We start from the raw sequence: 12,658 nt of genomic DNA, 5'->3' as shown, positions 1-12,658 counted from the left end.
CTCGATTAAAAAAAACTTCATTCCAGATGGCCAACAATGCAACCCAGTCTTTGCTTTACTTTCTTTCATTGCTTTTCTCTCTAATATTATCAAATACGTTTAAGATTTGAGTTTTCAATTTAATCTGTCCAAATTTCTAACCATTAAAATACTGCAGTCTGTAATTATGTTTTTTTATTTTGATCTCTGAAGTAGAGTAAGCAATAAGAAAATGTTGTTATAAATAAAATGTGAAATATATATATAAATATATAGATATATATCAATGAATTATGTTTGTTAAAGAAAAGCTTAATAGTTATGTTAATTAGAAGAGAATAAAGATTGCACATTGGGCTAATTTGCAGTTCCAGCATCCCAGGTGTTATTCTGCCCTCTGGTGATGAATAAGTGGAATATTCCCAATCTCCCTGAATGCATAGGTGACATCAGGTGCACTGACCTCCTCCCACAAACCAAAGGTGCAGTTGGGAGGTTAATTGGCTCCTTTAAATGATACCTAGTTGTAGGTGAGTGGCAGATCGAGGGGTGTTGCTTGATGTGAACGTGGGAACGATAAAACAAGATTAGTGTAAATGAATGCTAGATGTTTGGTTCAGATTGGTGGGCCAAAAGACCTGTTTCCATGTTTTATAACTTGACTCTATCTGTGACTCTGAATTTCAAAGGCATATTGATAAATTGTTAATTTCAAGATTTGTGTAGACTTGAATATTGTTTTTGAACTGCAGTTTCAAAGCAGTACCGTATATTTCTTACCTGGAGAATAAATTTCAGTATTTTAATTCTATGAGAGTTGAATAAACCTTGACTGAGTATTTGCAAGAGGGATACTTCTATCTAGTCAATTTTGGCCAAAATACCCAGAACCTTGTTGCACTTTCATCGTCTGAGTAGTGTACCATTCACTTTGCAACGAATTGCCTGTAAAAAGTTCTCCTACTTGATGTAAAATTCTTTCCACGTTGTGAAATGTCAAAGAAAACATTTCAGAATTACATTTTACAACAAAGTTCCTTATTCATTGCAGTTGTGTACAACTCTACCAGTGTATCTAGCAAATTATTCAGGAAAGTAAACCGTTCCACAAGGATCATTGGTAACAAACAATCATGTGAAAAATTAATACCACTGCATATTTTTGATTGCATTTGATTCAGTTTAGTTTGGAGATACAGCATGGAAACAGGCCCTTCAATGTTATCCTACTCTCTCATCCACTCCCTTCGCACTCTACGCAATTTACAGGGGCAAATTAACCTACAAACCTACCAACAAGTCTTTAAGATGTGGGAGGAAACCGGAGTACCCGGAGGAAACCCATGTGGTCACGGGGAGTACAGACGGCACGCAGACATCATCCTTGGTTGGGATTGAACCCAGGGTTCTGATGCTGTGTGGTAGCAGTTCTACCAGTTGCACCACTGTGTCGCCCTTTACATTGAGTATGGTCAAATAACACCAAACAGTTTCAATGAATTCCCACCGTCACAGTGATTGCTTTGAGAGGAAAAAAGTCTTCGATATTCTGAATAAATGAATGAAAAATTTGCAAATAGAGGTGATATTTCAAAGTTACAGATTTAAATTGGCATTAAATATCGATTTACCACCTCCTTTGAAAATAACTCAACTGAGTCAAAAGTGACAGTTAGAGGAACTTGCATATCAATTTGGCTTTGACCACCATTTCTATCTTTGAACTTGCATATTAATTTGTCTCTTTACCTTTAGGGGTTTTTGCTACCTTCTTGTGAAGCATCAGCAATAAAAAAAGTTGTGAGGGTTTATCGGAAATGGATCTTGCAAGAAAATAAACCTCCATTCATGGCAGAGCCAGAAATAATTGACACCGACGAAGATACAGTCGACCATTCGGAACAGCATTCTCCAACACTGACAGATAATGACGAGGTAAACAAGGACGACTTTTCCACAAATGCTGTCTGGTCTCCTGAGTTTTTCCAGATGTTCTCCTTTTATTTGCTGCAGCTTTCAGCATGTGCAATCTCCTGTGCCCCCAAGAATTTTGAAAGACAGTACCTAGTTTGAATATTTTTGTTATTTTTCATGTACTATAGTTTGCTTAACTTATAAGAGTGACCAAGTATTTAAAACAGCATTGTTCTTGTATTTATATTATAGACAATAGACAATAGGTGCAGGAGGGGGCCATTCGGCCCTTCGAGCCAGCACCGCCATTCAATGTGATCATGGCTGATCATTCTCAATCAGTACCCCGTTCCTGCCTTCTCCCCATACCCCCTGACTCCGCTCTCCTTAAGAGCTCTATCTAGCTCTCTCTTAATGCATTCAGAGAATTGGCCTCCATTGCCTTCTGAGGCAGAGAATTCCACAGATTCACAACTCTCTGACTGAAAAAGTTTTTCCTCATCTCTGTTCTAAATGGCCTACCCCTTATTCTTAAACTGTGGCCCCTTGTTCTGGACTTCCCCCAACATTGGGAACATGTTTCCTGCCTCTAACGTGTCCAACCCCTTAATAACCTTATACAATTCGATAAGATTTTAGCATTATTCTTAACGCTTATGTGCTTCTGATTAAATCCAAGCATTAAATAACATAAAAATAATCTTTTAAGGAGCAGCCAGAGCATTTGCTTTCAATGAAATTCAGATGTCCAGAAATTAGTATGCTCAGAGGATTTGTTTTAAAACATTGCTGGGTCTCTTACAGAAAGCATACTCACCATTTTGTGATGTTATGCATAACATGCGTGCTTCTTGCTGACGTTGATGGAAAAGTTTCTCATTAGTTGAAAAGTGCCAACATTTTGGGCGAACATTACAACTTGCTGCAAAAATGAACTGTGAGAAAGTAAATTATTTTGCGTGTCGGTATGACTGACGGAAATGGGACAGCCATGAAGGTGTAGGCATTTCAAAGAGGATGCAGTAACACAGTCGATACTTAACAAAAAGGAAATAGCAATTATAGGGAAATGGCTTGATACCTGATTGTGTACCACAGAAATTTGATTCATGTTATTGTATTGCAGTTTTTGCATTGTAGAAATTATATGCAGTTATTTATGCATCAATAAAAACATGTTGATTGTTGTGTGATACATTGAAGGCTGATAGCTTTTAGAAAGACAGAAGCTTTGGCTATCTGTTAATCAGCATGCTATTCAGGAAAATGTGAAGAAAATATGTTCCAGTTATAACTTTGCAAATTTTAGCATTAATGTTAAATATAATTTTTTTCTGTTTTTAAAGTCCATTCAACAATCAAAACACAAGCGCACATCTAGCTGGGGGAGAACATATTCATTTACAAATGCTATCAACCGTGGCTGTATATTTGAAGAGGAAAATGGAAATGTTCAGGCTGGTATTCAGTCAACATTGCAAGTGAGTTTTGGTCAAATTCTTTAGCAAATTACTCTAATTTTGATCATCTGGGTGTTCATTGTTCTTTTTGGAAAAAAGTAACAGCAAAGTGTCAACTGTACTATGTTTCTCCTCAAATTTTCTCTTGAAGCAGAGAAAGGTATTGCCTCTTAATCCCTCGCAATTTGTAACTTGTTTTGGATTGAAAAGTTAATGCATGAGATGTTTATTTCCTATCTGTACCATTAAAGTACCCAGTGAGTTTCTGTTCAAGATTCAAGATTCAAGATATCTTTATTTGTCATCCAAAAAGTTTTTGGATGTAATTTAGTCACCCACAGTCCAACAATAAAAGCAATAAAACAAGCAAATTACACAACCCCAACCAACACACAAAAAAAAGAAACATCCATCACAGTGAGTCTCCTCCAGTCCCCTCCTCACTGTGATGGAAGGCCAGAATGTCTTTTCCCTTCCCCTGCCGTCTTCTCCCGCGGTCAGGCTGGTGTCGTTGCCACGTTCCAGGCCTCGCCGGACGGTGAAAGGTCCGCAGCGGGCCGACCCAAGACCCATAATTCAAGGCGGGCGAACACGCTGTCGCTGCCGCTGTTGCTGCACGTCGGGGCGGTCATGGCTCCCGACACTGAAGCCCCCGCCGAGCAGTGAAAAATCCCACGGCCTATTTCAGGCCGCGCCGGACGGTGAAATGTCCCGGGGCATGGGAAACGCTGCCGCTGCTCCCGATGTCGGCATCCACGCGGCCCGAGCCTAAGGCGAGTCGCAGCTGCTCCCGCAGCCTCCGAGGACGGCCGGCTCCGCTGATGGTGAGTCCAGTCCGCGGGCTCTGTGAACCAGAGCCCTGGAGGCCGCCAGCTCCAGGAGTTGTGCCGATGATAGGCCGCAGCAGGAACGGAGACCCGACCCAGAAAACAAAGGTCGGGTTTCCGTTCGGAAGGGACACATCCACAATTTTACAGCTCCCCCCCACATACACACATAGTACAAAAACACAAAAACACGACATCACAACTGCAATTAAGACAAAATAAAAAACAACAAAACACAAAGACAAACGGACCGCAGGCAAGCCGCAGCAGCTAGGGCAGCACCGCCATTTTGCAAATCATGCGGCCTACTGTTGCCAGAATGGCCTACTACGGCCTACTGTGGCTAGTAGGGCCATTCTTGATTTCTGCAAAGATAATTTCATATTGGTCTTCCCTTCTCTGGAAGAACACCCAAATACTCATCTAACTGTGCATTCTGCATTGCTGGAACAAGAAGCAGGTCACTGTTTAGGCTGACCAAACAAACTCTAATTGGATTGATTGCATTTCCCAACATTTTGTCTATAGTCCTACTTTCGTGCACATCTAGTCTAGACACTTAAATGTGAGAAATTCCCATCATTTTGGACGGTGACATTAGATCTATAACATTCTCTGGGCATAATTTGTATTCTTTGCAAGTTTCTGATGCTTCCAACAAATACCTTAAATCTTGACCCCTTTGGCAAGAGAAATGAGAACTGCTAGTACACAATTTTGATGCCTCTTAATTTTTTTTAATGGATTTGGTGGTATTTCTCAGGTAAAACAGACTAATGTGTCTGAAGAACATAAAATGCTGGAGTAACTCAGCGGGTCTGGCAACATCTCTAGAGAAAAGAAATAGGGACCCTTCTTCAGACATGGAATCAAGTCTCTGGAGCCGACACCTCTGGAGAAAAGAAATAGATGACGTTTCAGGTCGAGACTTGGAATCAGTCTGAAGAAGGATCTCGACCTGAAACATCATCTATTCCTTTTCTCCAGAGATGCTGCCTGAGCCGCTGATTTTGTGTCCATCTTCAGTATAAATCAGCATCTGCAATTCCTTCCTACACCAAATGTCGCTGACCATTGAATGTTTCCACTATTTTCTGGTTTTTATGTTAGGTGTACAACATCTGTAATATTTTGTTAATATCCCTGTAATTGTTTAGCTGTTCAGTTCCAATGAAATATTCAGCTGATAGGGCACAGAATTACAAGGTTTGGGAGCGAGGATAATGTTAATTTTGTTTTTGTATAATTTGAAATGAATTGAATCAATGTGTAGTCCATTTTATTTTGATTGTTCAAGAGTTCATACAGTGGTCAAGAATGCACTGATATATATGTATACCAATTTTAATAGGTTTTTTTGACAAATTCTTCAAATGTATTCCTGTTGGAGCCCTGCAATGATGTCTCAAAGATCCGAGATGAACAGATTGATGTGTGCAGGGCAGTCCTGAGTATTTATAGGCACATGATCATGGAATTAACCATGAGTAGAAAGACGTGGTGAGTATTAGCATCGGTCTTTGCTATCTTAAATATTCCGATATTTAAAATCTGCATAATTTTCATTTATATATTACTTCTGCCTTCAACTCAGCAGAAGCATCCCAACGTCCTTCACAGAAACAATTTTGATTCTGAGGCAGTTGACCTAAAGAAATAAGATTTTAATAACACATTAAAGGAGGGAGGTGGAGGGGATGAGAGTAAGGAGGCTTTGAGATTTGTGTAGGTCTGCAGGACCTTGATGCCAGTTATAACACACCTAGCAGTGCTAGAAAGATTGCAGATTGTTGTGAGCTATCCAAGACATTGCTGTGTGTGTTTTCACTTTAAACAAAGCTGATAGAGGTATGGGGACATTAGCTGCAGGCAAACTGAATCAGTGGGCAGTAATATGGAGATGGAAGTAAGTGGTCATAAAGCTGGAACCAATATTAAGCCCAAAGCTCATCTCAAGATCAAATATGAACTCCCGAGTTCGATATGGGACTGCTTCCTTGGGGAAGGATGGAATCAAAGTTCAGGGATCAGAGTTGATAACCGGACTTAAAGTGATGTGACAGCCTTCATCCGATTAAATATTGGGAACTTTCTGTTCTTCTGGTACTTGATGTCAGATAAATGCTTTGACAATTTTAAATCTGACGGGAAGTCCACAGGTCGTGATGAAATAAACTTTGATGTCATCAACACATGTAGAAGTTAATACATTATCTTTGGATGATAATGAATGGAAGCACCTATCTTAATTAATTACTACTTTGTCATCTTTCTAGGCTCTCTCTATACAACACTAATTATATTGTATCTTGTTCTTGTCAGTGTTTAAAAATACAATTATAACAATAGTGAAAACACAGTGAAAATTGCTGAATATAACGACCATAGAATGGAAGCAGGTGATGAGGCTTTAAAGGGTGATTAAGACAGAAGCTCCAAGTTTTAATGTTACTGGGTAGTTTGACCCCCCCCCCCCCACACGAAGTTTGTTGTTCAGGCAGTTAAATTTCAAAGAAAATTATAAATGGTGTTAAGATAAAACACAGGCAAATTTATGACTTTATCCTACAATTTATGCACATTGGAAAGTTATTTTCATGTTGCAGATGATCTCAACACTTATGTTCCTGTTCAGCAAATATTGCATCTACCACACACATACTAGCAATGGTTGAATGTTCCCATTATAGGCATGGTCTATGACATCTTAACTCTAGTGTATTTAGACATGTTGCACATAAACTTTTTTAAATTATTTTTTTCCTTTCATATAGGGAACAACTTTTACGTGTTTTGCTCAAGATCACTGAAACAATTATGCAAAAGCAGCAGGATTTGCACAAACGGGATATTTTTGCCGAAAGTATGGCTGAACTACTTTTTCGGGTAAAATATCTATACATCTCACTGGGAAGCTTTGTATCTAATGAGTCATAAGCAGTATGAATGGGTGTGTGTGTGTGTGTTCAGTGAAAATGAATGATTATTAAAAGAGTTTTCAAGTTTCATCTTTGTTATAGATTAAACTGTCAGCTCATTTGTCAGAAAAAAACAGTTGACACATTATTTTAGCTTTACAGAGGGCCATATGTAGATTGAACTCTTGTTTTTTTTCTGTCTTTGTCTATTGTTACCGTTTAAATGTATGTATTGACCTATTTTTAGCTGTGTATATGTGGGGGGGGGGTGGTGGGGGAAACCTTTTTTCTAAATCTCCTCCTCAACGGAGATGCGACCTTTTCCCATGTCGCATCTCCGTTCGCGCTACGGCCTAACACCGTGGAGTTGGCGGCCTCCAGTTGGGAGCGACCTTGAAGGCTCCGGTCGCAGGGCCTGGACTCACCATCTTACCTGGACTTACCGCAGGCTCTGTGGACTGCAACTTTGGGAGCTCGCAGGACCCTGGCTGGCGACCGGCTTTTGGGAGCTCCAGCCGTAGCAGCTTCGACCGCCCCGAATCGCGAGGCTCGATTGACCCATTCGCAGGACCTTCATCGCCCTGCGTGGCTCGGCCGCGGCACTTTCCATCGCCCGGTGGGGGCTTAGGACCTTCATCGGCCTGCTCGGCTCGGCCCTGGGACCTTCCATCACCCGGCGGGGGTTTCAAAAGTCGGGAGCCTCGATCGCCTCGAGGCAGCAGTTTGACTGCCTGACCGCGGGAGAAGAATGAGGAGGAGATAAGACTTTTCTTTGCCTTCCATCACAGTGAGGGTGTGCCTGGAGGAATCACTGTGATGGTTGTTTGTGTTAAACTGTAATTGTGTCTTGTGTTCTTTATTGTTTACTGTCAACCATTTATTGTTTATTGTTTATTGTCAACCATTTACGCCGAACCCTGACGTGAGAGGACGCTGGCGCTGTTTGTTCGCCGCTTCTCTGTCTGGATAAATCTTTTGTTTATTTATGTTTTATTTACTCTGTAAAGCGTCTTTGAGTTTCCAGAAAAGCGCTATATAAATTAAATGTATTATTATTATTATTATTATATGCTTATATTATTCATAATATCCAATTAAGATTATATTTTGGGTTGTATCTTGCATATAGAGTGGAAGAATGTCCCCTAAATGCATGTGTCATCCCATATGGAGTACTTTTTAAATTAATCACATTGAACAATGTTTGTTTTCTCCCAAGAAGAAACGCTATCTCACCATCTATCTTGAGAAACGTCTTCAGGTTTCAATCAAATCCCGGCCATAAAAATGAGCCTTCTAAGAGAGCCTGTTCATTCCAGTACATCATTCCAATTGACCTTCTCTGAATTGCCTCCAATGTAACAGCATACTTAAATAAAGAGATCAGAATGGCGTGCATTACTCCAAATGTAGTTTTTCCCAGCATGCTCCATATAACCGAAGTATCATATTCCTAGTTTTGTATTTGATTCTCCTCGCAATGAATGATAAATGCTACTAATCTTCCTAATTACTCCCTGTTCTTTGCAAGTTATGCACTAGGACACACAAATCTGTACCGCAGATCTCAGAAATCTCTCACCATTTAATATGCTTTTTAAATTCTCCTCGTAAAATGGACAATTTCACATTTCACCCCGACGTTTAATTCCCAGATCTTTCACCGCCAACTTATCTTCGCTATATCCCTTTCAAATTTCCATGTCCTTCATGCAACTTGCTGTACTACCTATGGGCATTACACCATAAAATAGTCACAGAAGAAATATGTGAACATTGGATAATAATAATAATAATAATAATGTATTTTATTTATATAGCGCTTTTCATATACTCAAAGACGCTTTACAGAGATTTAGAGAACATAGGGAAATGAATAAATAGATAAATAAGTAAATAAATAAACGAACAGAGAAAGGAGACAGAAGGTGAGGTGACCTTCAGTGGTTGAAGGCAGTACTGAACAGGTGAATACCTTATTCATTGATTATTCTTGTACCTCTTATTTTTTAACTGCTATTTGTGGCAAATTAGTCAAAATCTTGATTTTGATGCATTGCTCTTGTTTTCCAGGATGTTTACATGGTTAAAATTAGCCGCATGTTCCAAATGCAGTGTTTCTGTACCTTTTAATTTCTATTATATTTGTTCTTGAGTCATTTGATTACATCTTAAACATTTTTCTTTTGTGTATTGTAGACCCTTATCGTTGCTTGGATCCGGGCTAATTTGAGTGTGTTCATTTCAAGAGAGCTTTGGGATGAACTACTGTCTGTGCTATCATCTCTGACCATGTGGAATGAACTGATCACTGAGTGGGCAAAGATCATGGATTCTCTCACTGTGGTGGTAGCAAGATGTGTATATGGGTTGGATATGAATAACTTACCACTGGATAAGCTGAGTGAACAAAAAGAGAAAAAACAACGAGGAAAAGGTAATGTAACTGATTAGTATTGGTGGTAAGAATAGGAAGACAGATTATTATCTGAATGGTGTCAAGTTAGGAAAAGGGGACGTACAACGAGATCTGGGTGTCCTAGTGCATCAGTCACTGAAAGGAAGCATGCAGGTACAGCAGGCAGTGAAGAAAGCCAATGAAATGTTGGCCTTCATGACAAGAGAAGTTGAGTATAGGAGCAAAGAGGTCCTTCTGCAGTTGTACAGGGCCCTAGTGAGACCGCATCTGGAGTACTGTGTGCAGTTTTGGTCTCCAAATTTGAGGAAGGATATTCTTGCTATTCATGGCCTGCAGCGTAGGTTTATTCCTGGTTAATTCCTGGAATGGTGGGACTGTCATATGTTGAAAGACTGGAGCGACTAGGCTTGTATACACTGGAATTTAGAAGGATGAGAGGGGATCTTATCGAAACATATAAGATTATTAAGGGGTTGGGCACGTTATAGGCAGGAAACATGTTCCCAATGTTGGGGGAGTCCAGAACCAGGGGCCACAGTTTAAGAATAAGGGGTAGGCCATTTAGAACGAAGATGAGGAAAAAAAAAATCAGTCAGAGAGTTGTAAATCTGTGGAATTCTCTGCCTCAGAAGGCAGTGGAGGCCAATTCTCTGAATGCTTTCAAGAGAGAGCTAGATAGAGCTCTTAAGGATAGCGGAGTCAGGGGGTATGGGGAGAAGGCAGGAACGGGGTACTGATTGAGAATGATCAGCGATGATCACATTGAATGGTGGTGCTGGCTCGAAGGGCCGAATGGCATACTCCTGCACGTATTGTCTATTGTCTATAGTATGTTTTGTGGGAAGAAATATGAGAAATGAAACCCAGTGGTCAATTGTCATTCATCAGTATGCTTGACGAATGGTACTTGTTTAAATAAGATCCTGGTTATGTCATTGAATTGCACTGGAAGATGGTTATTATCTCTCAATTTGTGGAAAACTTTATTTTGGATTCATGACTTAGTGCTTCTAAAGCATAAGGTCATAAGTGATAGGAGAAGAATTAGGCCATTCGGCCCATCAAGTCTACTCCACCATTCACTCTTGGCCGATCTATCTCTCCCTCCTAATCCCATTCTCCTGCCTTCTCCCCCCCTTCCCCCTCACCCTCCCTCCCGGCGGTTTGCGGCATTTATTACTATTTGATGGGGTTCTTAAACCCAAAACAGGTGGATTTTGGTTAGGTGAACTGTAAAATGGTGAAATTGATAAAATCTGATTCCAAATAAGCAGTTGGTATTTTAAATATTATAATAAAGCTGCAAATCTCAGTTTTAACCCAGTTTATTACTAGATATTTCCTGGTTACAAAAGGGTGGCAGGGATTCTAGGATCTCAGTGGTTCTGTTGAGATCCTTGAGCCACAATCTTTTAATAGCTCAAAGGTGTGTGTTGCAACCGTTATTCTGGCTTTTCTTGACCCCTCTCATCTCCATTCCTCCTCTTGGAGTGTTGTGGACTTCTGAGTTGTACTGATCCTCAATCGCCCTCTGTCTCTGCCCCATTGCCAGGGATGAGTTGCAACCTTTGAGCTATTTCTCAATCTCAATAGTTTTGTCTGAAATGTTGAAGGATTATTAGAACTTGCTTTTAAATTCCAAAGGATGTGAGGGAAATCTGGGTTCCGAGTTATAAAATGACATCCCTAATTCCGCACTATTATAGAGGCATTAATGTTCTATATATTTTTAATAAAACTATCATGTTGAGTTGACACTATGAAAAGTTGAAACATTGAAAACCAGTAGAGCTAATTTTAATATGCTTTGTGTATCTTTAATGTTTAAGGTATACATCAAGATCTTAGTAAGGTAACAGGAGTAGGTAGGTCCTTTTCCCTAAGTTGGAGAAATCAAGCTGATGGCACACAAGAACATATGCGATTTAGAAGTGCAACTACCTCTGGTGCTCCAGGTGTTGAAAAAGCCAGAAATATTGTTCGTCAAAAAGCAACAGGTATGCTGCTGAAGGCTTAATTATTCATGAATTGTTTTTAGACAACGCAATAATTTGTGTAGCATGTTGTCATTTTTTTTGCATACTTGCATGAATATTTTTGTAATTAAAAGCCTGGTAATTATGTGTTAGATTTCAACATGCTTCCATTTTCATAGTCAGGGCCTGTATTTCTTAGTTACATCTGGCTTCTTTGCCGACTTCCCTCCCCTCTACCCGATTTCCTTTGCTCCTTACAAATGACCTCTGCCTTTTTAACAACGGCATTGGAAATGAACGCTTTAGTTAAAATCTCAAAATTCCCTGTTCGACTTCAACCAAGATTTTGCGCCATTTCTGGGCACCACATATCAGGGCAGAAGAGAAGGGTCACTTGTATGGCACCTCGGATGAGAGATTTCAAAAATGTGAATTGATTGGCAAAGCCAGTTTTCATAAGATGTAGAAGCATAAGAGACTCGGAGGTACTCACAGTTATGAAAAATTGGCAAGGTTAAGCATGGAAAACCAGTTCCCATTGGGAATCTTATTTTAAAAAAAACACAGGTTAAAGTCTATGGGGGGGGGGGGGGGGGGGGGTGAAGAGAGAGAGTAAAGGAAAATGATTTGTTTTATATGATGAGTTAACATGATCTGGATTGAATTCTCTGAAAGGTGATAAATTCTGATTCAGTAACTTTCAAAACGTGATTATATACATGTGTCACAAAGAGAAATTTGCCTGGCTGTGTAACTATTTGCTTAGCTCTTACAGAAAGTTGGCACCAACAGGGGCTAAATGACCTCTTGTGCTCTGTGATTCTATCATTCAGGTCTGATCTCTAAGTTTAGTCAGATCCTTTGGGTGTTCTGAACCTGCTGGTGTACAGTTTCATTATTCAAAAATAATTTAAATTTTACATTGTATTATTTAAATGATATGATCTTTTAAATCATAAATCTGATGTTATATTCAATGTACATTAGCCAATATGTAGGACTAAGTTGAAGTTTCATGTTACATTTCTATAATTGTCACTTGATTGCCTTAATGTAATGACTCTGAACAGGTGGTTTTTCTACTTACAATTATGTGTTGTTGTATCTGTTGTAGATTTTCCTTCTGTTGAATAATACACCTCTTGTGTCTGTTAAAATAGTGGAG

At 39.6% G+C, this 12,658-nt stretch overlaps 1 protein-coding gene across 3 annotated transcripts in view; it reads left to right on the top strand.

The window, feature by feature from the left end:
- Positions 1-12,658, top strand: part of ralgapa2 (Ral GTPase activating protein catalytic subunit alpha 2) — a 330,072-nt gene that overhangs the window by 101,660 nt on the left and 215,754 nt on the right. For all 3 annotated transcript variants that reach the window (XM_078405597.1, XM_078405596.1, XM_078405594.1), the window contains exons 11-16: positions 1,735-1,914; positions 3,240-3,374; positions 5,532-5,680; positions 6,955-7,066; positions 9,298-9,535; positions 11,347-11,514. In XM_078405597.1, the coding sequence (XP_078261723.1) occupies positions 1,735-1,914; positions 3,240-3,374; positions 5,532-5,680; positions 6,955-7,066; positions 9,298-9,535; positions 11,347-11,514 (982 nt within the window). The remainder of the gene's footprint in view (positions 1-1,734; positions 1,915-3,239; positions 3,375-5,531; positions 5,681-6,954; positions 7,067-9,297; positions 9,536-11,346; positions 11,515-12,658) is intronic.

Source organism: Rhinoraja longicauda, chromosome 9 (genome assembly GCF_053455715.1).
Source record: "Rhinoraja longicauda isolate Sanriku21f chromosome 9, sRhiLon1.1, whole genome shotgun sequence".
NCBI lineage: Eukaryota > Metazoa > Chordata > Chondrichthyes > Rajiformes > Arhynchobatidae > Rhinoraja > Rhinoraja longicauda.
This window is presented reverse-complemented; position numbering and strand designations above follow the sequence as displayed.